Genomic DNA, 26,856 nt, shown 5'->3' on the forward strand with positions numbered 1-26,856 from the left:
TGCATGAGAGAGGAAAGTTTCTTTGCTAGGCCCTAAAGCATCAAACTTTTCCCAATCCCTATGTGAGGGCCACTGGTGCAAGAAGTGGCCATGCTGGGTTACTGTCCCTAGATATGACATTGGTAGTGGGGAGTGAAAAAGAGGGAGTCTGGGAGCTATGAGGAAGTGTCCACTAGTGTGCAGGTGGGAGATGCTTTCTGAAAGTAGAAATATATTTGTATTTTCCCAAACTACAAAAAACAAAACACAGAGAAGAGGCAGCAGTGCTATGCAGTTAGTTAGAATCTCCCAGAAAGTAGCCTTCAATAGGTCGCATCCTAAGGATTGTCTTCAGGGGAAGGCCCTGAAGTTCCTTTGGCTGAAAGTATCAAAGAACCAATAAAGTACTTAGCTGTCATGGTTTCAATGCAAAACATTCCTCAGCCTCATGTGTTTAGAAACTTGGCCACCAGCACGTGACACTACTTTGGAAAGTTGTGGAGCCTAGGAGGTGAAATCTTGCTGAAGGAAGTGGGTCAGTGGGGCATGTCTTCAGGTTTTATGGCTTGGTCTATTTCCTGTACACTGCTTCCTGACTTCTAGGAAATGGAACCAGGCATCTGATGTTTCTCTTGCCACACTTTTTCCCTGCTGTGGTGGACTGTATCCTTTTGAGCTATAAGCCAAAAGCAAAAACACAAAAACAAAACAAAACAAAAACACCAACACAAACAACAACAAACCTAAAACTCCAACAAAACCAACAACAATTTAAAAAACCCACTTTCTCTCCTATTCTACGTTGTATTTTGTCAGGCATTTAGCCACCGCAACAAGAGAAATGACTAATATATCACCCATTTTCCTTTCTACGCAAGACACTACACTTACTTGGGTCTACTTTCTTCACTCATAAAATGAAATTCATATCTGGTGAAATAAAGCATTTTAAAACTTACTTTCCTTATACTGAGGGGTGATTAAATGTGCCCTCAGAGTGAAGCTAGACTTAGCCTGACTCTTACATTTTTCATTGTTATTTATAAGTTGTAATAGCTGGGTGTTTTGTTTATGAAATTCCATGGCATGGTAAGCAGAATAAAGCACAATGAGGGAAAGGAGAAGGCTTCGTGGTAAGAGAACTCACTGTCCTTACAGAGGACCTGGACCAGCACCTACATTATGTGCCTCATGATTGCCTGTAACTTCGGTTCCAGGAGATCTGATGTGGAACCAGTATAAGTGTGGCATAAATCCATAGACTCATGTACACACATATCCATGTGAAATAAGATAAATAAATCTTTTTAAAAATAGGTAATAAACAAAACAGGAAGGTTGTTCTACTGTGAAAATAAATAGTGAAGAAGAGATTCGGAGTCTTACCTCAAGAACTTCAATATCTGAATTGATGAATGAGATATTGTAGGGGTTGGGAAGAGGAAATCCTTGCTGCAGTTTTGCTACAATGTAGAAAAAGAGATGTAAGGTAATTAATTTTTAAAAGTACCTGTAATTATATATATTTGGATACTGGAACAAAACAAAACACTTTCTGTTTTCTCTCATTTAAGTACTAGCCTTGCCTGACTATGCCTTTTATTTTCTACATATTCATAAAAGATATATATATATACAATATACATATATACATACAAATGTATACATATACATATGTGTGTATATATATGTATGTATATGTGTGTGTGTGTGTGTGTGTATGTATATGTATATAGTATGTGTGGAGGCCAGAGGATAACTTCAGTGTCATTTTTTACTTCCATCCCTGTTGTGGTTTGAATATGCTTGGCCCAGGAAGTGGCACTATTAGGAGGTGTGGCCTTGTTGGAGGAAGTGTGTCACTGTGGGGGTGGGCTTTGAGACCATCCTCCTGGCTGCCTATTAGACAATCTCTCCTGGCTACAGCCTTATCAAGATGGAGAACTCTCAAGTCCTCCAGCACCATGCCTGCCTGGATGCTACCATGCTTCCTGCCATGATGATAAATGACTGAATCTCTGAACCTGTAAGCCAGTCCCAACAAAGTGTTGTCGTTTATAAGAGTTGCCTTGGTCATGGTGTCTCTTCATAACAAAGAAAACCATAACTAAGACAGAGAATAATATCATTTCTAGTTGGCCTGGAGGAGGCAGAAGCTTTATCTCTTTAACTCAAGCCAAGTTAGTCTTTCTTGCTGCATTTGTAGATCTTGCTGCTAACAAGCATAAACTTGGAAACTTGTTCCTTCAGCTCTTAATGCTGTACATGGTAAAGTTCTGTCTCTGACCCAAATTCACAATGGCACTCTAAACATGCAGGCATCAGGGTAAACGTTCCAAACAAAACCCAAAGCGCCACCAATACCAGAGTCTCATTTTTTTTTTTTTAAAAGAAACCCTTACTGTTGGCCAGTGGGAGGACGCCGAAGTGAAGAATGGAAGACAGGATATTCTCAAATCTCACAACCTAGAATGCAAAGGGGGACTGTATCAGTGCCAAGTTAAGGATCCCTGGGAACAGCAGACCTCGGCTGGGGCCAGTCTCTGGAATTCAGCTGGATAGAAAGCCATGACCAGAGCTTCCCTGGAGGAACATGATGCTTTCTGGAAAGCAGTGCCACCAGGTTCCTTCCTCCCCGCAGGGACAACACTTCTGGTTCCTTCTATACCGGTGATAGCGAACAGAGAGCCAAGATAGTAGTGCATGGAGTAGTTTAGGTACAGACCAGGTAAAACTGTGGAGAGCTAAGAGGCTCCCCAGTTATTAGCCTTCCCTGTGTTTAACTAGGAATCCCAGCCACAGGCCTCCCATTGCACTGCATCATACCCTGAACCTAGACATAACTAAAATACCCCCTTTATCTTCAATAAAGCCTAGTATTTGGCTATTCTAGGCAGTGTTGCTTTCTGGAAAGATCCAGGTTTTAAATGTAAATTAAAGTTGAAGAGATATCTCAGTGGTTAAGAGCACATATTGCTCTTGCAGGGGACAGATATCCAGTGCTTATCACCCATGTCAGGTAGCTCATAGGTGTCTCTATTTCCAGCTCCAGGGGTTCTGATACTCTTTTCTGGATTTTATGGGCACAACATGCAAACATACAAAATTAAATCTTGAAGAAGTCAGTGGACCTAGAACAGCAACTTACTTAGTGAATACTTCTTGATTTGTTTGCTGGGATAGGGTCTCACAAAACTTAGACTTACTTGGGAGTCCTTGTGTAGTCTAGGTTGGCTCCTGAACTATGCTCAGTAGATTTTGCTAAATCAATAGATTTAGCCTTTCCCAATGCTGGGACTACAGGTGTTTGCTACCACAGCTGGATCAATAAAACGTTTTTGGCCACCCTGAAGACAGCCTGTCTAGGCTTATCCTTTTTGTTTTATTTCTCCCCAGTTATTTTGTGATATTAGAAGCATTATTCAATCTCCTGGCGTCTCAACTCTAAGATGAAGACAATAATTGTTAATTCCATCAATTCTAAGATGAAGACAATAATTGTAGATATCATCGTCATTATCATCATGATCACCACCACCACCATCGTTATCAGCAGTAGCATCTTACAGGGTGGTTGTCATAACTAGACAAATTAATACCATGTAAGTGCTAGCCACAAACCATTGCCATTTTTTTTTCTGAAATGCCATGGTCAGCACATTGTCTTATCAACATTAAGCATTTTGCTGGGATTACAGGTGTGCATCACCACACTTGACTTTGATACTGCCTTTTCAAACATCAGAAGCTTGCCTGAGAGGTATGTCCTAAGTTCTAGCTTATGGGCTATACTGCCCCTGATACCTAATCTCAGGACCCTCCCTAAAAAGGAACATGTGTCTTGAACTTGGAACATCCCCAGGCCTGGTCCTGTCTTACTACCACCACCTTTCTCTTGGATGTGGTGACAATTCATTCAGTCCCCTGCACTACCTCATGAGAAGCTAACTGGTGTAAGAGCACACAGCCAGTAAGTGCTAGGCAGACTTCACTCTTGCAGTTTGGCCTCAGACTTAATCTATGAAGCTGTTGTGCTTATTATGATCCTTTGACGGAGACACACAATCAGTTATCACAAATGGAGAAACAATGGTCATCTCTACTTACTACCTACCGCTTACCATGCTGCCAATGCTCTGAGTGAATCTGGCTTCAGCAGATCCTCTCTGCAATCCCGAGTGATTCCTACCTCCACCCCTGCTCCAAATGCCTATTCAGTTGTTTTTCTCTATTATTTTCACTCATGTACTATATATTGGTTCACTATTTGCAGCCCCAACTCTGCAAAAGCATACACATACTCAAATATATTCTAAACCGGGTTTCCAATAGTGGGGTTTTTGTTGTTGTTGCTGCTGCCACAAGGGTGACATGTGTCTCAAACACTGCTGTGCTCAGTGAGAAGTTCTAATGGAAAGAAGGACAGTAAGAATGACAGTCCAGTGTGTGAGCATGCACTAGGCAGAGTGTCCCCCAGGAAACCTGACATGGAAAGCCATGTGCTCACACCCTCTGTGATAGCACTGTTTGTGAACACAGAAAGTCCTGGACCCGGCTGAGTTTTCTGACCTCTAAGAGTATGGACATTCCAAGTTTGTGTCTGTAGGAATATTTGCATGAGAAATGTCTCCCACAGGCTCATGCATTTGAGCATTTGGTCACCAGAGGGTGGCACTGTTGGGGGCTGGGGGGAGGTTATAGAACCCTTTAAACCTTGCTGGAGTTGAATTGTATCACTGGGAGTGGGAGTTAAGAGTTTATAGCTTCACCCTATTTTACTCTGCTTCCTGTGTGTGCTTGGAAAAGTGATCAGCCACTTCCTGTTCCTGCTATTAGATCAGGACATGCCTGCCACTGTGAAACCATAAGCCCAAACAAATCCTCTCCTCTATAAGTTGCTTTTGGCCATGGTATTTTATCACAGCAACAGAAAAATAGCCCATACAGGGTATCTACTCCCAAGCAGGATGCGGGCTTAATGCCTTTGAAGAATGAACTTAATTAGGAAATTCTGAAGCTTAAGTTTAACTCAAGAGGGCCATTTTAGCTTGGAAACAACCCCCATGAGAATGTCCGTTTTTCTAGCATCACACGCAGTCTTTACAGTTCTTCTCAAAGCCCCATAATATGAGTAAAAGTATAGTGCTAAGCTCAGGGGATTAAATTATAAATAGATGAGTAACATAAAGGCCCCAGGTTCAATCCCCTGTGCTGTAAAAACAATGAAATAAATGAACAATAAATTCCAAAGCTAAAACTTAGAACTGTGGAGAAACCATGGACAGCAACATGCACGGGCTACAGCACAACGGAATTCTGGTTCTCATGCCTCTCTCGGGGTACCCTGAGAGCTTGCGTTCCTACCTTAACATCTCGTTGGCTGTTCTCTGGCAAAGAGAGGCGGAATCTGAAAGGAAACAGGAGGAGGTTAAAGGAAGGTAGATTCATGGGGGTGGATAGATGTTCAGCAGTTAAGAGTTAAGAACAGTTGTTGCTCTTGCAGAGGACCAGGGTTCGATTCCCCATCACTCACATGGTGAGTCACAGCCATTTGTAACTTTAGTTCCAGGGGATCCAAAGAAGCCAGGCGTGGTGGCACACGCCTTTAATCCCAGCACTTGGGAGGCAGAGGCAGGTGGATCTCTAAATTCAAGGTCACCCTGGTCTACAGAGTGAGTTCCAGGACAGCCAGGGCTACACAGAGAAACCTTGCCTCAAAAAAGAAAAACACAAAACAAAACAAAACAAAACAAAACAAAACAAAACAAAACAAAACAAAACAAAACAATAACAACAAAATAGTAAGAAGCAATACAACAAAAGTAGATTTATTTTAATTTTCAATGTTAATTTTTTTAAAGATTAAAGACAAATCACTACTGAAAACTGTGTACGTAGCCAGGCATGACAGTGAACACTTCTAAACCCAGCACTCAGGAGCCCAAAGCAGGATTAGGAATTCTGTGTCAACCTGGGCTACCTAGCAAGCTAATACTACAAAAACAAACAAAAGATCCACAGTCGGGCTTGGAAGGTCATAGAGTCTACGGCGCTTCTTTCACCCTTGTAATGTGCTCCTTAGGAAGCAGACTAGGACCAAGCAGAAGGCTTGGATCTGTCTTGTGGTGACACTATCCCCACCCCCCACCCCAATGTGCTCTGGCCTCTGTGTGAACCGTAACAGTTGACGGTCTGGAAGGCAAAGCATCATTGCACACTCTGCGGATCTGATGACTTTCTCTACGTCTCTGTTTGCTGAACAGTGAAATAGGTGTGTGTGTGTGTGTGCGCGCGTGTGTGTGCGCGCGTGTGTGTGTGTGTGTGCGCGCGCGCGCGCGCGCGTGCGCGCGTGTGAAAACTGACCGAGATAATGCACGTAAAAGGTGCGGCCTGGGTACCTACTGTGTCCTACTGCACTGCGCAAGTGGGACTCATTGCCACGGTGAGCAGAAATGCCAAAGGCCAGCACATAACTTCCTTGCTATTCCCTGTCAAATAGCAAGATGGCAGAGGGTCTCTCTTCCAGTTCTCTTAAAGCCTCTTCCCAAGGTACAGGCTTCACATTTCTATCCACTAGTGAGGGTCATAGGAAGATCTTGCAATTGGTGGGGGAGACCACTTCATTGTGCAGGCTAGAAAACTGCAGTCAAAAATGAATAAATGGTAAATGTAGGATAAGAACTCAGGACCTACCTCTCCACCTTGAGTCAAGATCTTTTTATGTAGCCAAGGTTGGCTCTGAACTCCTCAGCCTCCTGAGTGCTGGGATTGGAGCCCTGTGCAGTACACCTGGCTAGAGCCCAGTTCTCCTGATGTCCATACATTTCCCTGTTCCTTAGCTTTCGCTGGATCACAACTGCTCAGGTCTGAGCCTCATTTCTATTTCCACTTTCTCCTGAATCTGCCCATCTCTACCTTGATCTTCTGCAGTCCATCTTCTGTGCCACACCCAGGGTAAGCTGTAGTATGGATGTGTCTGATGAAGACACTCCCCTGACCAAAACTTTTTAATGCCTGCAGTAAAGTCCAAGCTGCTTACCCGGCACCAGAGACTTCCTTCTACCTTGGCACCCATTTGCCTCCTCCGTATCAACTATAGATTTTTTTGCATCTTGAATTTTATATTCATTCACCTGGAACTATAAAATGTGATGTTTTATGTTTCACCAAGCATCACTGAACTAAGGTTTAAAAAGGTATTGGCACCAAATACATAGAAAAAATGCACACAGAAAAAACAATACATATCCACCTAAAATAACATTATAGCCCATGGTCACTGCAATTTAACCCTGTCCATAGTCAGAGGCATTTTCTCTTGGTTGCATTTGGTTACATGTGATGTACTTTAGGCTGGAGTCTCCAAACGTCACCTGAGAGATAGTTCCTTTCCTGACACATTTCATGATGTTTTGGATTCTCTGCTTTACTCAGAATGTTTTCTGTTTTAGGACTGGACCCCCTTTCTTTCATTTTGATTGGCTAACCTTTACTTTTTACAATTCATCATAATTATTATTGTTCGTATTTATTATTAATGTGTGTGTGTGTGTGTGCGTGAGTGTGTGTGTGTGTGTGTGAGTGTGTGTGTAAGTGTGTGTGTGAATGTGTGTGTGAGTGTGTGTGTGTGTGCGCGTGAGTGTGCGTGAGTGTGTGTGTGTGAGTGTGTGTGTGAATGTGTGTGTGTGAGTGTGTGTGTGTGTGTGAGTGTGTGTGTGTGCGTGAGTGTGTGTGTGAGTGTGTGTGTGTGAGTGTGTGTGTGTGTGAATGTGTGTGTGTGTGAGTGTGTGTGTGTAAGTGTGTGTGTGTAAGTGTGTGTGTGTGAATGTGTGTGCGTGAGTGTGTGTGTGAGAGTGTGTGTGTGTGTGTTTGGAGGTTGGAAGTCAGCTTTTAGGAACTGGCTCTCTCCTTCCACCATGAGTCCCAGGGATTGAACTCAGGTTGTCAGGCTCTCACCGAAAGCGCCTTTACCGGCTAAACCATATTGCTTAGCCTGGTCAGTTCTTTTGAATATCTTCTCTGCTACCTCTTCTGAGAATCTTTCTGTGACTGCAGTTAAAACACAGATCTTCATGGAGGCATCAAGTGATTATCAAGTACTATTGTGCTAGTAGAAATTAGGTTTGAGATAGTTTCCACCTCACAAGAAATACTGCAAACCTTAAGTGTGGCACAGAGCAGAGATGACGTCCCTGGCACTGATCTTGGAGGATCCTCTGGGCATTTTAAAAGGCTCTGTTGAGTAGGTAGGAGGGAGGTGCCTCCCCTGAGCCCGCAGTCTACTCTCATGTGGAAATCATGTTGGAACACTGTTGTAAGACTCCTTTCTTTCTCGACCTGTCTGCGTCTGCGTGTGCAGCCGCCTCGGGAGCACCTGCTATGAGAGCGCAGGCGTGGGAAGCACTTGAACTATACTCTGCCTTTTTCCTAGGGCCACCTTAACCTCCTCTGACATGCTCACAGCTTCCTTTCCTAGGGAATTCTTGTCTCTAGCTGCAGAGACACTGTGGTAGGACAAAACTACTGCCCTGGTTCTGAAAAAGACAATCCCAACTCAGACCACTAGGTGGCGCCCGACTTCAGTCTTCGAACTATCTTCTATTTGGCCATCAGCTGCTACTTGGAGCAAACTCCAACTGCCAGGGGACAAAAAGTGACTGAGAAGGAATCGAGATCAAAGGACCCTTCCGTGAAAACAATATTCTCTCTTGGGCTAGGGGTGAGGCACAGTGACAAAGCCCACTTAGTATGCTTGTGGCACAGGGGTCTATCCCTTGCAACACAACATACACACATGCAGGTGCACAGGGAATATAGCTCACTTAAAAAGTTTTAGAGAAAGTTTATTACCTGGGTTGGAAACCAGAGTAAACTCTTAAGCATAATGAGAGGCCGTTTGTGACCTGGATCAATATGGTGAAATCGGTGTAACAAAAGCCAAGATGTAAGGTCAAGGGCAGGGGTCCTAATGAGGTCACTCCTCCAACCGAGTCCCAGGGGAGACAAGGAAAATCAGTCCTACTATTCAATGCCCTATGTCCTCCTGTTTCTGTTTCAGTCCTGATGGGTGAGATCTAGTCTTAGTGATTCTATCTCTAAGAGTGTATGTTGAGTACGTATCTCAGAGTATCTCAGCTCTAAGCATGGCTTGCTTGGCCTATTGGGAAGATGTTTCTTGAGCACCTAGCACGTGTCAGTTCAGGGGAAGGTGCTAGAGATGACTGTGGGAACAATCCGACCCAGCTAGAGTTCTCAGGGAGCCCCACAGCCTAGTGGGAAGTTGGGGAGCATTGTTGACAAATCCCAACAATTAAAGTTTAACTACAAATTGAGGTAAATGCTCTGGCCGGAAGAAAGGAGTCCTCGAGTCACATGACAGAGCCACTTGAGCTGGCTTTGTAGATGTGGGGAAAGTTCCCAAAGACAGACTTTTTGAGCTGGAACAGGATGGACAGAGTTTAAAAGGGAAACTGGAAGGGAGAGGGAAGGGGGGCTGGCAGAGGTCCTTGGAGGGAACAGAGCCCCAGAGAGGGCACAGGAAAATGGGGCTGGAGAGACAGATGAGGCTGCCCACACTAGGTGACCCCACCTTGTGGAATTTGATCTTCACTCTAGAAGGCTTTGAGGATGCAAGATGATGGGCTGCAGTATGTAGAGATGACTGACAGCCAAGAGCATCCTAAGCGCTCACTGAATGCTCAGCAGCAGAGTTTAAGTTCCTAGAGGATGATACAAAGTAGCCTAGACGCGGCTGGTTTTTTTTTTTTTTTTTTTTTTTTTGTTTGTTTGTTTGTTTTTTTGCTCGGGAATTCTTAAACTGTGTGAAAAGGGGGAGAAGTCAGTGTGGGCTAGGACTTACTGATGTGTTTGTGCAGTGGGAAAGACAGTCTGTGTGGTGGGGAAAGACAGTCTGTATGGTGGAGAAAGAGAATCTTGGGCCAAAACAAGTTGTCCTTTGAGGAAAGCAGTCCATGTGCACCTCTAGAATGATACTTTGCACCCACTAATCACTTGTTCCTCCCCCAGACTAGGTAGGAATCATTGTCCTTCTCTCTGTTCTCTAGGACAAGGCACAAAATAGGTGCTCAAGAAATACTTACTGAATAGATGCTCTCACATGCACCCACACACACAGACACATAGACACACACACACAGACACACACACACCACACACACAGACACACACACACACACACACAGAGAGAGAGAGAGAGAGAGAGAGAGAAAGAAAGAGATGGGTAGGGAGTACTAGCTGGAATTGGGGGTTCCTTTAAGGTTTAAGGCATTCTAAAGCAATGTTTTAGGAAGCTGGGGAAGGGGGCTTGGGGGTTTGGGGACTAGGACCAACAGCTGAAGAGCTTCAATGCCAGACTGTGGTGCTCTCCCGAGGTGTTGGGCTCCCCCACTCTTCTCTGACCCCTTCTTCCCCTTTTTTTGCCCTGCTTCTGCTTCTGGGCTGACCTTCTAGCCGAGATCAAACAGCTTGGCTCTCTCTTTTCCTCCTTGGGCAGTGGCTGAGATTTACAGCTTGCCTGTTCTAGGGTCTTTCTTTTAAACTCCAATACAATTGCCCTGGAACTTAAAACTAAACCAAACAAAACCAAAAACGAAACACAAAAAGATCCCCAGCAGCTGTAGGTTTAACCTCCAGTTACATGTTTCTTCAGGGAGAAATACTAACAGGCAATGATTCCTCACTGCCTTAACCTTAGTACCTCCAGCAGACTGGAAATTCTCCAGAGAAGGATCCATTTAGAGTTTCTTCCTTTACCAGAGTCCAAAGCATCCTTACAATGGAAAATGCAGACTTGGCGTACCTGGACATGTGTTCCGAGTTCAGAGGGCCCATGTTGGGAAATATTTACCTGCCCAACTTCTGAGAAGAGCTAATAATCAGCCATGTTTGTATTTTTTGACTGTGTTGCTTGGGAAGAGTTGTAGGGCATGTGTGTGCGTGTGTGTGTGTGTGTGTGTGTTGATCATGATAATAGGTAGGGAATTTGGGAATATCCAGAGTTTTCATTATACAAAAATGAAAAATTGTTTTGTTTTGGTTGGTTGGTTTTGGTTTTTCGAGACAGGGTTTCTCTGTATAGCCCTGGCTGTCCTGGAACTCACTCTGTGAATCAAGCTGGCCTCAAACTAGAAATCCATCTGCCTCTGCCTCCCGAGTGCTGGGATTAAAGGCATGCGCCACCACTGTCTGGCTTTTGTTTTGTTTTACGTGAATCAACAATAATGTACATTTGATTACGTCAAGGGGCTTTTGTGTATGCACATACCCATTCTCACATGTGTGTGCATGTGTATGTGTATATATGTACACGTGCGCTCACATGTGAAGGTTAGAGGTCAAGGGTGGGTGTCTTCCTCAATCATTCTCTACCTTGTTTTTGGAGACAGGGTCTCTCAGTGACCCTGGAGCTCCCTGAGTTGGCTATGGAGAGAGTATCATTTAACTTGCCCTGTGACTCTACAAAGTACCTACTATGTGCTAGCAATGCCTCCTAACACAATTCTGTTTGTCTCAAAAGGCTCTGTGTCAGAACAGCAGGAATCTGTCTTGTGATGTGGGGAGCCCAGTCTACAGCTTGGAAGGCCGTTCTAACCTGTCAGGCCTTTGTGGGACCAGTTTCCCCATCTTAGGTGATCAAACTTGGATCCTGGAATGGGAAGAGAGAATGAGCTGACTGGCCGCACTGGCTAGGCTTTGGGTCAGGGCCTTCATCCCCACCCTGCCACCTACTCATCCATCAGCCTCTGCAGAGGCAAGATGCTCTCCTTGTGTGTAAGATGCATACACGAGTGTGATGCTTATCCAGTGAGAAAGCTGACACTCAAGCTTGAATAGCTTGCTTCAGCTCACACATCCACTAAGTAACAGGCAGATATGCCTGACTCCAGACACCAAGCTTCCGACTAGACATTCGCAGAGAGGTCAAGTTCATTATCAGTGTTCCTGGCTGTCCATTCCTTTCTTCCCTTTCTGTACTTGAGCATCAGTGAGAGGCCTAGTATCACCTCCATGCAGCTCACTCTGTCCCATGTCTTCCCAGTTTCGCATGACACCAGGTTCATGGGTGTTCTGCCTCAGACAACTATATTTATTTCCTAAGTCCCAGATCTAAGTGCTATTTCCTACATCTTAACTCTTTCCGATGCCAAAGGCAAGATTACAATGTAATTAAACACCCGTGGCTCTGAAATAGGTTTCAAGTTCTGGTCCAGCCATTGGACAGCTCTGTGGCCTCAAGAGTAGGCTGTCTAACTCGGTGACCATCACGTCACCTCCAGGTGCTCACTTTGCCTACAAGACACTTACTGCACATTGGTGTCAGGTCGTGAAACAGTGGTAGGATTTACGTGATGCCACGTAGCATCTGCGTTGTCCTGCCTTTGGTTCCCGGCCCTTCAGGCAGTGTCAGGTGTGGGCTCCCCACTCAGGATCCTTTTTCTCCTACTGGGTTGCTTCGTTCAGCCTTGATATGAGGGTTTGTGCCTAGTCGTATTGTAATGTGTTAAGCCATCTTTGGCGGATAACCCTGGGAGGCCTGCTCTTTTATTTTTTTTCAACTTATTTATTTATTTTATGTATATGAGCACACTGTCACTGTCTTCAGACACACCAGAAGAGAGAGGGCATTGGATCCCATTACAGATGGTTGTGAGCTACCATGTGGTTGCTGGGAATTAAACTAAGGACCTCTAGAAGAACAATCAGTGCTCTTAACTGCTGAGCCATCTCTCCAGTGCTATTTTGTTTTGTTTTGTTTTTAAGGGAACTGGAGGAGGAGTAAATCTGGGGGAGGGGGAGGTGGTGGGGAGAGGGGGCTGGGAGGAGAGGAGGGAGAGGAAACTGCAGTCAGATGTAATATATGAGAGAAGAAGAAAAGAAAGAAAATTCAGTGAAGTAAAGCAAGTGCCATGCTGGGACCTGGCAGAATTTAAAGCTCAACGATAAAGAGGAGTAGAGGGTGTCTCCCCGAGCCCCTGCCAGGGGTGAGACAGAGGAGCCGTAGGTAGGGGTGAAATGGGAGGCTGAGTATTGGAATGCCTGTTTAACAGGTTAAGGAACTTGCCGGAGACTACACAGCTGATAAATATCAGTACTGGGACCTAAATCCAGCTAGGCATGCGCTCTAACTCACTAGAATCCCACTCCGCTGGGTTGCCTTGAGTTTCTGCCTCTCACATCTACACTACCAATGCCAAGTGGCTCAGTCAGGGGTTGGTTAGAAGGCCATGGTATGCTGGGACATTTGGAGACACGGAATTGTTGCCTGGTTCTTCTCCTTTGAGGTCTGTCTCATAGATCTCCACCCATGCCCTTCCTTTCCTGATGACTCTCTGTGACATCAGCCAAACACCAAACCAGCTCAGCCTGAATGGTCCAGCTGAGAGCCCCAAAGTGGAAGAGTTGGCTGGGGAATGATGTGGAAGGCGGGGCTGCTGCTCCCATCCCTGAGGACAAGACTGCCTTTCAGCCCAATCTGGGCAACTTTGCTAAGTCTCTGGCTCTTTGCCCAAGTAAGGCATGACCCCACAATCCTTGCCCAAAGCCAGCTCAGAGCCTGAGTTTATTTAATACAGCCTCGTCTGTAAGAGCAACCTTCAGAGCCCTTAAGTTTCTACTCTGACATTATTCACAACTTTTTAAACCTGTACATGCATGTGTGTGTGCATAGGTGTGTGTGTGTGTGTGTGTGTGTGTGTGTGTGATTTGCTCATCTCCATGTGTGTCTGTGAAAGCCAGAGTTCCATGTCAGATGTCTTCCTCCATCACTCTGTATTTGTTTGTTTGAGACAAGGTCCCCAACTGACCTTGGGGATCACTGTTTCAGCCAATCTGGCTGGCCAGGAAGCCCTTCGGATCTGCCCATTTCTGCCCCTCAGCACTGGGATTAAGCTGTACACCATCATAACAACATGGTGCTCTTTTACGCTCCTTGCATGCATTGTCCTTGGTCCCTAAGTCTGGTGAACTCCAGATGGATTAACTTTGAACCCTTCTGCAAAGTCAGTAGTATTTGGCGGGCAAGTTTGAGTAATGCCTCAAGAAGCCATATCTATGTGTGACCCTGTTCTACAGATTCCCTTTACAACTGGATTCCTCTTCTTGTAAAACAGTATTGCATAATGAATACTTTTGTGAAAAACTTTAATCTCCCAATCTCATAATCTTGGATCCTGATTTTTTTTTGAGGGGGTGATGGCTGATCTAGTTTCCTGCCTAGTTATGAAGCTTTTCATTGCACAATTGGTTACTGTGTTTATGTAGTCTTGTATTATTTTTCTATTCAACATGATTTTATTGAAAGAGTTAGGGTGGTGGGCCGACTTTCTCCTGTTGGTTTCTTAGTTCTTTGTTGTTGTTGTTGTTGCCAAAGGACATACTTTATTAGCTCCTGGACTCTAGTCCTCCTTCTCCTGTACAGTTCTGGTTAGTTTCTCAGTTCTTTTCTGACTGTTTTATTACCTCTTCTTCTTCTATGAGTTTAGTCTGGGCTAGTGAACCTTTCTGTAAACATTTCCCTTAGGTAACCTAGTTTATGACTTCAGTGATCATGGACTTTGAAGATGGCATGCAGCGAGTGACCTGTATGTAGTAGGAACTGCAATGACCCTTCAGACTTTGTCACCTCCCCTGAGACTAGCTAGGTTATGGGCCAAGATCCTGTAAAGTCTGTATTCTACTTACAGGATGCAGCTGTTAGAGTCTGAGGGGTCCTAGATCAGTCCAATTCCACTATGCTACACATAAGCAAACTGAGACTTGAAGTGGAAGTGGTTAATAGACTGGTGCTGGTTAGTTTTCTGCCACCTTGACACAAGCTATAGTTATCTGAGAGGAAGAGACCTCAACTGAGTAGATGCCTCTGTAAGATCAAACCTGTAGAGTGTGATTGATGTAGTTAGTGATTGATGTAGGAGGGCCCAGACCATTTTTGGTGGTAGCACTCTGGCTGGTGGTCCTGGGTTCTGCAAGAAAGCAGGCTGAACAAATCATGAGGAGCAAGCAAGTAAGCAGCACCCCTCCATGACCTCTGCATTAGCCTCTACTTCCTGGTTCCTGCCCAGTTTGAGTTCCTGGATAAGCTTCCTTCAACAGAAATGCAATGTAGAATATGCAAGCCAAATAAACCCTTTCCTCCTCAAATTGCTCTTGGTTATGGTGTTTTCTCACAGCAATACTAACCCTTACTAAGGCAAGACTTGACTGTAGCCATAAGACCAATGAGAAGGGATTTTAAACCTGATACCATAATCTGTAAAGATGTATACTGCACCCAAATATTCTCATGAACCCCTTTTCTTGCAATATCTCCATTCAATATACTCTCTCTTGAGTCACCAAGAGGAACTTTAGTCATCACCAGAATGGGCATTGATAGAATTATTTTTACAATGACCTTGTCCCTATTTTATCTTACCATTGCTTTCATGGGAAGAAAGCAGAAAAACAGAAGTGCAATCAACTTTCTTTCACTGAGTCCAACCTTTGAAGTCATCTGTTCTGTGAGAGGCAGGGTACCAAACTGACTCACAGTCCCACAAGGCTAAAGCACTTGTTTTCTCAATGGGCCCTTTGTCTTTGGAGAATGTTATCCAATTTGTTACCAAGGTTTCCAACAGTCAAACAAATTCATCTTACCTGTTCAAAGATAAGGAGCAGATCAGTTTTTGTCCCAAAATAGCCAGGCCAACACTGGTACTAGCAACCTAAAGATGAGAAAGCCCTAGTTAATGAGGTGAGTGGCTGTCCATTTAGACCACAAGTATAATCTCCTATAGTGGAGACATCACGAGCCCAAAGTCCCCTTTTATTCAAAGGATGTTGGCAAGAACTCTCTGCATCTGGGCAGTGTGTGAGTATAAATAGCATTTGAAAGGGTGAGAAGGAAGAATGAAGGGAGTTCAAGGCCAGTTTGGGCTACATAGGGAGATTCTGTCTCAAAACCAAACAAATAAGTGGCTCTGAAAATATTGTCTTGCAGGGAAAGAAGCTAAGTATAGAGGTTTATTCTTTGAGAATCCCTTTTCAATTAATCTTTGGCAGTGCTGTGGATGAAACCCAGGGCCTTGCACATGCTAGGTAAGCAGTCTATCGCTGAGCTACAGCCCCAGCGCCCTCTTTAGTTTTGCTTTTTCCAAGTGGCTCTTCTCATTCATGTGTGTAATTTTGCTTACCATCAATGTACTCCTTTGACATTTAATTGGTCACTTGATTACACTTAAGGGACACTTGATTACAGCTTTCTAATGTAAGTGAAAGAGAACATGGGAAGTAGATATTGGTGAGATATTTTACACACAGGTCCGTGAGCTCTTCTGTCTGCATATAGAGCCACTTCCATATATGGGTTGGCGGGTCTGTTTTTAGACAGCCTCAGTATCTACTCTATCCTCACTCTTAATTTAAGAATCATATTTACTTAAAACATCAAGAGGCTGTTGGTGAATGGTTCACAGCAGAAACAGGATGGACTCCCAAAGGCTGCCTGCCTGTACTCACGAAGTCCATGGAGACGATGGGCTGGATGGTAGAGTTATCCAGTTGAGTGAGCATGATGACAGCAGCAGGGAACTCCAGGCTGAAATTGTTTCGTTGTAAGTTGACCATAGGAGGCCCTGTGGCCATCATCTGCAGAATGAACGGCTGGGACAAGACATAGATCTCCGCGATCTGTCCCATTCAGGAAGAAAAACAGAGATGGAGAGTCAGGAGCTGATGAGGGGAATCCACAAACTGGGTGACTGGTGCTAAGTGAATCTTGCATCATGCAGTTAGAACAGAAAACACCTCTTTACTAGGCTAACAACGTGCAAAACCCAACTGTCACAACAGTTGGCACTTGCTGAATACTTTCTTTGTGCCAGCCACAACACCAGGAACTTTTATCATCTCTTTTCTACTCTTCATAAAACTCCAAGTGCTGGTTTACTCTTATTCTATCTATCTATCTATCTATCTATCTATCTATCTATCTATCTATCTATCTATCATCTATCTATCTATTTATCTTTTGGTTTTTCAAAAAAGGTTTCTCTGTGTAGTCTGTCCTGGAACTCACTTTGTAGACCAGGCTGGTCTTGAACTTACAGAGGTCCCCCTGCCTCTGTCTCCTGAGTGCTGGGGTTGAAGGTCACTACCTCTGGGCAGTAGTGCTGTATTATAATGGAGCATGAGTTGTGGAAAGGATAAGTGCTTTCCTCATAGTTCTTGCAGAATAAATTGTAGAACTGAAGTTCAGATCAAGATCTGTCTGCCTTGAGTGCCTTTCTCTGAAGCATCTCGGTCTTTAAGACAAATTGAAGCCTGTGGGTCCATAATTATGATACCTGGGATGCTATGAAGGACTAACAGTAAGGGTTGTTTGCTTAAGTCATGTGTAACTCTAGTACTTGAAATGCTGAGGCAGGAGGATCAAAAACCTAAAGACTAGCCTGGGTTAAATATTGAGTTCCAGATCAGCTTGGATTACATGGTGAAACCTTGGCAATAAAAAAACAAACAAACAAACAAACAAATAAAGTGGTTTAAGGAGTAAATTTTTCATTCAAACCAGTCATTTCTATATTTAAATGGATTATTTTAAGGGTGGTGGGACTTTGTGGATTGGTTATTTTATAAATTTACAATGCTTTACTTGTATTTTAGTGGGCTTTATGTATCAAATATTTCTGGATGTTTTATTAGAAAGAAAAAGTCTTGTAGGATGGAAAAATGGCAAAGTATGGCCATCTACACCTATGATTCCAGTGTATGGGAGGCTGCAGCAGGAGAATTGCAAGTTTACCTGAGTTATGTATTAAGACACTGTCAAGAAATGAAGAAGGGGGAGCAGGAAGGGAGAGGAAGGGAAGGAAGAGAAGAGAAACAGGAAAAGGAAGAGGGAATGGAAAAGAAAAAAAAATAAAAGAAAGATGAACTGACTCATGCTTGGATTAAAAGAGAACGTGGAGAATCTGGGAGTCATGGAAGTGACTTCAGTAATAACAGGAGTGCCACTGCGTACTGAGGGGCACAGATGGAGCACTCACCTTGGAGAGCACGCTGCCAAATCCTTGAGCATTTTGATTGAAATAGTTGGAAATCTAAAACAGAAACAAAGTACTGCATCACTGCAAGATTTTATCTGGGCAGATCCTTCTGATAAGATGTAGAATCCTTGCTAATGTGAACTGTGAAGAGGTGAAGCCCCAAAATGTTTAGGTAACCCTATTTTATAGTACAACCTTAGGAAATCTGAGGCCCAGAAAAGGCAACAGACTTGCCCAAAGTCACATTCCTTTTGAGAAATCCCCTCTTCACCGGAGAACACTGTATCATAGATGCACAATCTGTATGCAAACATTCTACGGTCATTACCTGTAAATCTCAAGTTATTGTTATTATTTTCAGAGAAGCTGCTTAAGTAATTTACCTGGTAAGCATTTCTTTCAAGGTTAAGGCAGCTGGTGCTGTTGTCCTTGCCACACTGAACGGAAGGTTTACAGCAGTGTGTATGATTACAATGCACAGAAAATAAAGATTTAAAATGGGTATTTTTTGTTGTTGTTGACTAGTCAGAGAAGGGTGGTGTTGTGTGTGGTGGCTTGAATAAGTTTGGCCCCCATGGATTCATGTGTTTAAATGTGTGGCTCTTAGGGAGTGGCACTATTAGGAGGTGTGGCCTTGTTGGAGGAAGTACGTCACTGTAGGGGTGGGTTTTGAGGTTTCCTATGCTCAAGTTCCACCCAGTGTGGAATTTCAGTCTCCTTCTACTGCCTGGGGATGAAGATGTAGAACTCTAGGCTTCTCCAGCATCCTGTCTGCTTGCATGCCACCATGATTCCCACGGTTGATAATGGACTGAACCCCTGAAACTGTAAGCCATCCCCAATTAAGTACTGTCCATTGTAAGAGTTGCCTTGTTCATGGTGTCTCTTCACAGCAATGAAACCCTAACTGAGATATTGTGATAAAAAGAGAGACACATGGCAGAGAAAATCAATGAGTATCTGTAGCATTACTGCTTGATGGTATAAATCAGTTGTGATAACTAATAAGAAATCCTTATATGGGCAGAATGCAAGGAGTGATGATGGTGATGGTGGTGGTGATGGTGGTGGTGGTGGTGATGGTGATGGTGATGGTTATGGTATGGTGGTGGAGATGATGATGGTGGTGACAGTGGTGTTGGTGTTAATGGTGATCATGGTGGTGGTGATGATAATGATGTTGATATAATGGAGAAGCAACAGTTGTAGAGCACTTACTGTGTACTGAGGTTGTTCTGGAAGCCTTATATGCTTGAACCCTTTAGTGACCATTATTACCCTAAGAGGGTAGGACTTTTAGCCCCCTTTCTCAGATGATAAAACCAACACACAGAAGTAGGTTGGGACTTGCACACACACACACACACACACACACACACACACACACACACACGGTTAAAGATGATGACCACAACCACCATTCCAAGGCTTTACTTACCTCCCTGGTGGACAGTGTGGTACCAAGAGCCCCGGATACATAGTGAGCAAATGCTGCAGACTTAAAGAAGTACTCAGAGATGCCAATGTAGAGCATGGAATCTCTGCTTTCTGGGAGCTGGAAGGGAGCTGGTGTGAAGGGAGGGTCCACGAGGCTTTCCAGGGGGTAGAACGCACCCTGTGGGAAGCAGAAGGGAATCCAGCTATCAGGTGAAAATACGAATGCCGCAGACAAAGAGACTGGAACCTCTTAAGTCAGGATAAAGAACATCCCAGAAGCTTCCTGGTAAAGGTTGAGAACGTGACAAGGTCTTTAGGCTCCTTGGCCAAAGCTGTGCTCCAAAGCTCTGGGCTTAACAAAAAGATTTATTTTAAATTACATGTATGTGTGTTTTGTATGTGCATGTGAGTGCAGGCGCCCTTATAGGTCAGAGGCATTGGATCTCCTGGAACTGGAGTTACAGTCAGCCATGAGCCACTTGATGTGGGGGCTGCAAACAGAACTCAAGTCTTCCGGAAGAGCAGTGTGTACACTCAATAGCGGAGCCATTTCTCCAGCCCCAGAGCTCAGGAGACTTTGGAGCATGTCTACGAATATCTGTCACTCTCAGAGATGCTCTGAGCTGGATTTTTTTCCTAGCTAAAGGGAGGTGGTGCTGTAAGCTAAGGTTCACAACTGTATATCTCATGAACTAGTCTTTTAGATGACCAACTCTGGACCTTTAAAATATGTGACTGCTGAATAACTGGGGAGCCACAGAAGTACTCAGGAGAGACAGTGAGTCTAAATGGCTTAATGAAGCATTTTTGAGACATGTTCAATCCTGGTCTTATTAGGTCTTGGGTATTATTTAAATATTCTATCTGAACAGGACTTAACTGATTTAAAAGACTGTGAATGAAGGAAATATAAACCGATTTTTATTCTAAAAACCCCGCAATATATTAGGTATAGTGGCATATGCCTTTAATGCCAGGATTTGGGAGGCAGAGACACACAGAGAGAGGTCTATGAGTTTGGGATCAGCCTGCTCTATGCAGTAAATTTCAGGACAGCCAGAGTTAGGTACACAGGGAGATCCTGTTTCAGAAAAAAGACTGTGACATTAATTTGGATAAGACTGACCATAAGCACAATGGTGCTTTCCCAGGACTGTAAAAAACATTTCTATATAACTATGATTCCCGTAGAGGTCTGCAATCTCAGGGAAATCTGCTACTTTGTACAATCTATTAATTGTGCTAAATTCCTCAATATGCATGAGAATGTGGCGTGCTCATATGCATTTGTGGGTGCATGTACACGTGTGTGTATGTGCATGCATATTCTGTGTGTGTGTTTGTGTAGCCCAGAGGTTGGAGTTGAATATCTTCCTAAATCACTCTCCAGCTTATTTATTTTATTTTATTTTATTTTATTTTATTTTATTTTATTTTATTTTATTTTTGAGACAGGGTTTCTCTGTATAGCCCTGGCTGTCCTGGAACTCACTTTGTAGACTAGGTTGGCCTCAAACTCAGAAATCTGCCTGCCTTTGCCTCCTGAGTGCTGGGATTAAAGGTGTGCGCCGCCACGCCCAGCTCAGCTTATTTTTTTTGAGTCAGGGTCTCTCGGTGAACCCAGAGCTTGAGGATTCACCCAGCTCTGGCCAGCAAGCCCTAGGGATTGTTCCATCGCTGCTTCATGTGCCCCACTATGCCTGTCCTTTCTCATGTGGGCTTTAGGAGACTGAGCCCAGGTCCTCATGCTTGTGTAGTTAGTAGGTTCCCAACAGAGCATCTCCTTAGCACCAGGAAGTTAGTGCTAACAAATGCGGGTCATTCATCTTACAGGCTCCTAGCCTTGACTCTTCTCCAGGAGGGAAGAAGCAAAATGTCTTCTTGCTACTTCTCACCAAGAAGATAGACATAAAAAAAACAAACAAACAAACAAACAAACAAACAAACAAAAAAACACCAAGAAAGGATCAGCCAAGAGAGCTCACATGTGTAAACATGCGGCAGGGGCTATAGGAAATGAAATTGCTTGAAGAGCACACATGCACTTTTTCTTCTGTACATGGTCCGTCCTCTAAATATTCACCATAGCCGGCTGGGTGCTCTGGAGCAATAGTTACCTTCAAATTAAAGTCAAGGTGGTTCTCGGTGATTTCCGGAGGACTGATCAGGGAACAATCCAGCACTGTGTAGTTGTCAATCTTGGTTAGAACTAAATGACCAAGAAAGAAAACAAAAGAAAGTTTATGTTCATGAAAAACCTGACCTATGAATAATGTTTGCAACACCAATTCTCCCCTTTTCATAAGAAACATATTTACATTTGAGAACTCAGGAAGAAGAGATAAGTCAGAAGAAAAAAAAGTAAATGCTTCAAATGTTCTCAACTATTGGGAAACATTAGCAAAATTTTGGCACATGTTTTTATTAAGCATGTGTTCACAAAAACTTTCATGCACACAATGCATGTGATTCTTTTCTATTTTTTAAAATTTTTTATTATTATTATTATTATTTGTGTGTGTGTGATGAGTATGATTGTGGCAGCACACACATTACAGTGCACGTGTGGAGGTCAGAGGACAACTTTAGGGACGGATTTCCCCCTCTATCTTTACATGGGTTTTGGGGATTGAACTCAGGTTGTGAGGCTTGTGTGGCAAGCGCTTTTCCCACTGAGCCACTTTTCCAGCCCATGTGGTTCTGTTTAAATTTTTACATTAATTAATTCATCAACTAGTTAATTATATACATATAAATGTGTGTGGTAGTCAGAGTGTGAGTTGACCCTCAAGTTGCCAGGTGGTGGTAGGTACCCACACACCAAAAAAGATCACCCACTATGATCAAGTAGGCTTCATTCCAGAAATGCAGGAATAAAAATAATAAATAACCCACCATATAAAGAAACTCAGTGATTAAAAAACACATGATCATCTCAGTAGATGAAGAAAAGACCTTTGACAAAATCCAGCACTCCTTCATGATAAAAGTCACGGAGAGATCAGGGATACAAGGGCCATACCTAAGCCTAATAAAGGCAGCTTACATTAAACCTATAGCCAACATCAAATTAAATGGAGAGAAACTCAAAGCAATTCCACTAAAATCAGGGACAAGGCAAGGCTGTCCATTCTCGCCATATCTATTCAATAAAATACTTGAAGTCTTACCCAGAGCAAGAAGAAAACTGAGGGAGATCAAGGGGGTACAAATGGAAGGAAAGATGTCAAAGTATTGTTATTTGCAAAATTTCCACCAGGGAGCTACTACATGGGATAAACACTTTCAGCAAAGTGGCTGGATACAAGATTAACTTTAAAAAAATCAGTAGCCCTCCTACATATAAATTACAAATGAACCAAAAAAGAAATCAAGGAAATAACATCCTTTACAATAGTCTCAAATAATATAAAACATCTTGAGGTAACTCTAACCAGACAAGTGAAAAACTTGTATGATAAAAACTTCATCTCTGAGCCGGGCGTGGTGGCGCACGCCTTTAATCCCAGCACTTGGAAGGCAGAGGCAGGCGAATTTCAAGGTCAGCCTGGTCTACAAAGTGAGTTCCAGGACAGCCAGGGCTATACAGAGAAACCCTGTCTCGAAAAAAAAACAAAAAACAAAAAAACCCCAGAAAATAAAACTTCATCTCTGAAGAAAGAAATAATAGAAAACATCATAAAATGGAAAGATCTCCCATGCTCCTGGATCAGTAGGATTAACATAGTATAATGGCCATTCGACCAAAAGCAATCTACAGATTCAAAGCTATTCTCATCAAAATTCCAGTACAATTCTTTATAGACCTGGAAAGGACAATCCTCAACTTCATATGGAAAAACAAACAACCCACGATAGCTAAAACAATCCTGAACAATAAAAGAGCTCCTGGAGGTCTCACCATCCTTGCTTTTACGTTGTACTACAGAGCTACAGTAATACAAACTGCACGGTATTGGCATCATGTTGGGGGTTGGCCTTGTGTACTGTATATTTCGTTGCTGATTTCTCTACCCAGAGACTTGGTTACAGTCCAGACACTAGCATCATTATAATTATTGAACCATCTCCTGTATCAATGTTGTGTAAAGAATGCTCCCCAATTATCTCTGATTGGTTAATCAAGAACTGATCAGCCTATAGTTGGACAGAGGATATTGGCAGGTTGGACTTCTGATCCTAGCTAGGGGTCCCAGGTAAAGGGAGAAGTTAGAGAAGGAACATGAAGAAAGGAGGGAGAGGCTCCAGGTGGAGACATGATGAGCAGGTTGCCAAGGGATTTGCCATGAGGTTGCAATGAGAGAGCAGACATGAAGACACATGGGGCAGAGTGAGACAGAGTGAGATGCACACTGCTAGCAACACAAGGCCTTCGACTGGGAAATAGATAGCTTAGAGAATTAGAATAGATGAAGATCTGCCCAGTCATAGTGCTTAAAGCTTGCTAATAAACTTAGTAGGTCTTTCTGTTAGTTATTTGGGAGCTAGAACAGAACAGACGAGAATATCATACTTAAATTACTGACTACAGCATAAAAACAAACACGTTGATCAATGGAATTGAATTGAAAACCCAGATATAAATAGCCACACCTATGGACACCTGGTTTTTGGTAAAGAAGCCAGAAATACACAAGGGAATAAAAGAAAGCATCTTCAACAAACGGTGCTGGTCAAACTGGATGTCTGCATGTAGAAGAATGCAAAAATAGATCCATTTTTATCATAAAGCCCTGCACAAAACTCAAGTCTAAGTGAATCAAAGTCTTCAATGTAAAATCAGATTCACTGAACCTGACAGAAAAGAAAGTGGGCAACAGCCTTGAATGCATTGGCACAGAAAATGATTTTCTAAACAGAACACCATTGGTGATCAACACTTAGATCAACAATTAATAAATGGGACCTCATGAAACTGAAAAACTTCTGTAAAGCAAAGGACACTGTTAATCGGACCAAGTGGCAGCTTACAGAATGGAAAAAGTTTTTTGTTTTTTTTTTAATCTACTCCACATTTGAGAGAGGACTAATATCCCAGATATATAAAGAACTCAATAAATGAGAATTACAAAAAACAAATAATCTAATTTTAAAATGGAGTAGAGGTATCAGGGCATTATGGCGCATGCCTTTAATCCCAGCACTCAGGAGGCAAAGGCAGATGAATCTCTGAGTTTGAAGCCAGCCTTGTCTACAAAGTGAGTTACAGGACAGCCAGGACTTCACCTGTCTCTTTAAAAATGTGATATAGATCTAAAAAGAATAATTGTCAGTAAAGGAATCTCTAATGGCTGAGAAACACTGGAAGATGTTCAACATCCATAGCTATTAGGAAAATGCAAATCAAAACTATTTTAAGATTCTGTCTTACATCTGTCAGAATGACTAAGATTAATAACACAAGTGACAAAGATGTGAAGCAAGCAGAACAAGCCTTTGTTGGTAGGAGAAAAAACCACGTACAGCCAATTTGTAAAGTAATTGTATGAAAATCAATATTGCTGTTCCTCAGAGAACTTGGAACCAATCTACGTCAAGACCCAGCTATCCCACTCTTGGCCATATACCTAAAGGATCTTCCATCCTATGACAAGGACACTTATTCAACCATGTTCATTGTGTTTTTTTTTTCCATAATATCCAGAACCTAGATGTCCCTCAACAGAACAGATAATCAGAATAGAGTACACATATTTACACAATGGAGTATTTACTCAGCTGTTAAAGATGACATCATGAAATAATGTAGGCAAATGGATGGAACTATAAAAATATCATCCTGAGTGAGGTAAGCCAGAAAGATAAACATGGTATGTATTTGCTTATATGGGAATATTGGCTGTTAAGTGTATAATAGCCATGCTACAGTCAGTAGACCCAGAGAGGTTAGATACACAGGAAGGGTCTAGGGTGTACACATGGGCTTCCATGGGAGGAAGAAATAGAATAGGTTTTACAAGTGAATGGGGCATGTGGGGATGGGAACAGGAATGTCTGGTGTGCAGCCAGAGGGGAGTAGAAGGAGAGAATGGGGGAGAGAAAGATGAAATTGAGGGGAGTATGAGGGATGACATGAAAACTAGTGCATTAGAAACTCCCTAGCTGGGCGTGGTGGCGCACGCCTTTAATCCCAGCACTTGGGAGGCAGAGGCAGGCGGATTTCTGAGTTCGAGGCCAGCCTGGTCTACAAACTGAGTTCCAGGACAGCCAAGGCTATCCAGAGAAACCCTGTCTCAAAAAAATCCAAAAGAAAAAAGAAAAAAGAAAGAAAGAAAGAAAGAAACTCCCTAAAACATATGAAGGTGATCCTAATGACTTCCCCTAATAACTGGGATATGGAGTCTCAAGTGGCCATCTTGTCACTGAGTGAGGCTTCCAGTGGTGGGACTGGGCTGCATTCAGTTGAATTGTTGGTCAAGAGGGTTCCATAGAAACCCCAACCCACCCAAGCTGTTCCTAAGACAGTGACAGGATGCAGGACCCTGTTGTTGAGGACAACACCTGCACAACTCATTGAACATGGAGAAATTGAGCTGTGGCTACATGGAACCTTCACGTTCTAGTGTTTATGGAGCAGGAAGGAACACTGTAGGCTGCCAAAAGAAAAACCCAAACACCAACTTGGCCTCAAAATCTTTGACCTAAAATTTGTCCTGCTTACAAAATATGCTAGGGCAATGGTGGCATAGTGGGAATAGCCAACCAATGTCTGATTTGATTTAAGGTCAACTCATGGAGTCAGAGCCAATACCTGACATTGCTTGAGTAACCAAGAATCAGGCTAAGTAGCCCAGAGACCTAGGGTAAAGCCAAACATTACTGGTCTAACAAATAGTAGCAATAAAATGACTCTCAATGATATTTAGATATACTCATAGATCAGGCCTTATCCAGTCATCATCAGAGAGGTTCCCTTTGGCACTGGATGGATGCCAAGGGATGCCAAGGTACGCTGAGTCCCTGGGAGGAAAGATTTCACACCTGAGATGGTATCAGTGCTACACACGGGCTATGATTTGGCTTGGGAAACCAGCTTTGCTGCGTACTCTGTTCTCTGTGGTCTGAAGACTCCTTCCAGGATCTAGAGGAAGGTACCCAAGGATCACCAGAATACCAGGAAAGAATACCTTCTTTCATATCATGTTTGGTTTGTGCCATAGGTGAGGATGAGAAGCAGGGGGAGGGGAAGTGGATTGCCACATTAGTAAAAACAGTGCTATCCTACGTCACTATGGCTTTCAAAGTTTGTACAGTTCGCTTTAACTCATGTGTATGTGAGTGCCTGCTTGTCTGTAGGTGTATCGCGTGTGTGCAGGAGCCACACACAAAGGCAAGAAGAGGCTGTCAGAATTCCTGAACTGGATTCACAGGTGGTTTTGTGATACCAGATGTAGAT

The 26,856-nt window shown here is 43.2% G+C and overlaps 1 protein-coding gene across 1 annotated transcript in view; it reads right to left on the bottom strand.

The window, feature by feature from the left end:
• Positions 1–26,856, bottom strand: part of Bpifc (BPI fold containing family C) — a 54,559-nt gene that overhangs the window by 1,073 nt on the left and 26,630 nt on the right. The window contains exons 8-15 of the mRNA XM_021175192.2: positions 21,578–21,669; positions 19,462–19,638; positions 18,024–18,077; positions 16,495–16,665; positions 15,634–15,701; positions 5,344–5,386; positions 2,382–2,445; positions 1,366–1,442 (exon numbers count right to left, since the gene is read on the bottom strand). Coding sequence (XP_021030851.2) covers positions 1,366–1,442; positions 2,382–2,445; positions 5,344–5,386; positions 15,634–15,701; positions 16,495–16,665; positions 18,024–18,077; positions 19,462–19,638; positions 21,578–21,669 — 746 coding nt within the window. The remainder of the gene's footprint in view (positions 1–1,365; positions 1,443–2,381; positions 2,446–5,343; positions 5,387–15,633; positions 15,702–16,494; positions 16,666–18,023; positions 18,078–19,461; positions 19,639–21,577; positions 21,670–26,856) is intronic.

The sequence above is a fragment of the Mus caroli genome, unplaced genomic scaffold (genome assembly GCF_978045245.1).
Source record: "Mus caroli unplaced genomic scaffold, Mus_caroli_1 scaffold_9, whole genome shotgun sequence".
NCBI classification, from domain to species: Eukaryota; Metazoa; Chordata; class Mammalia; order Rodentia; family Muridae; genus Mus; species Mus caroli.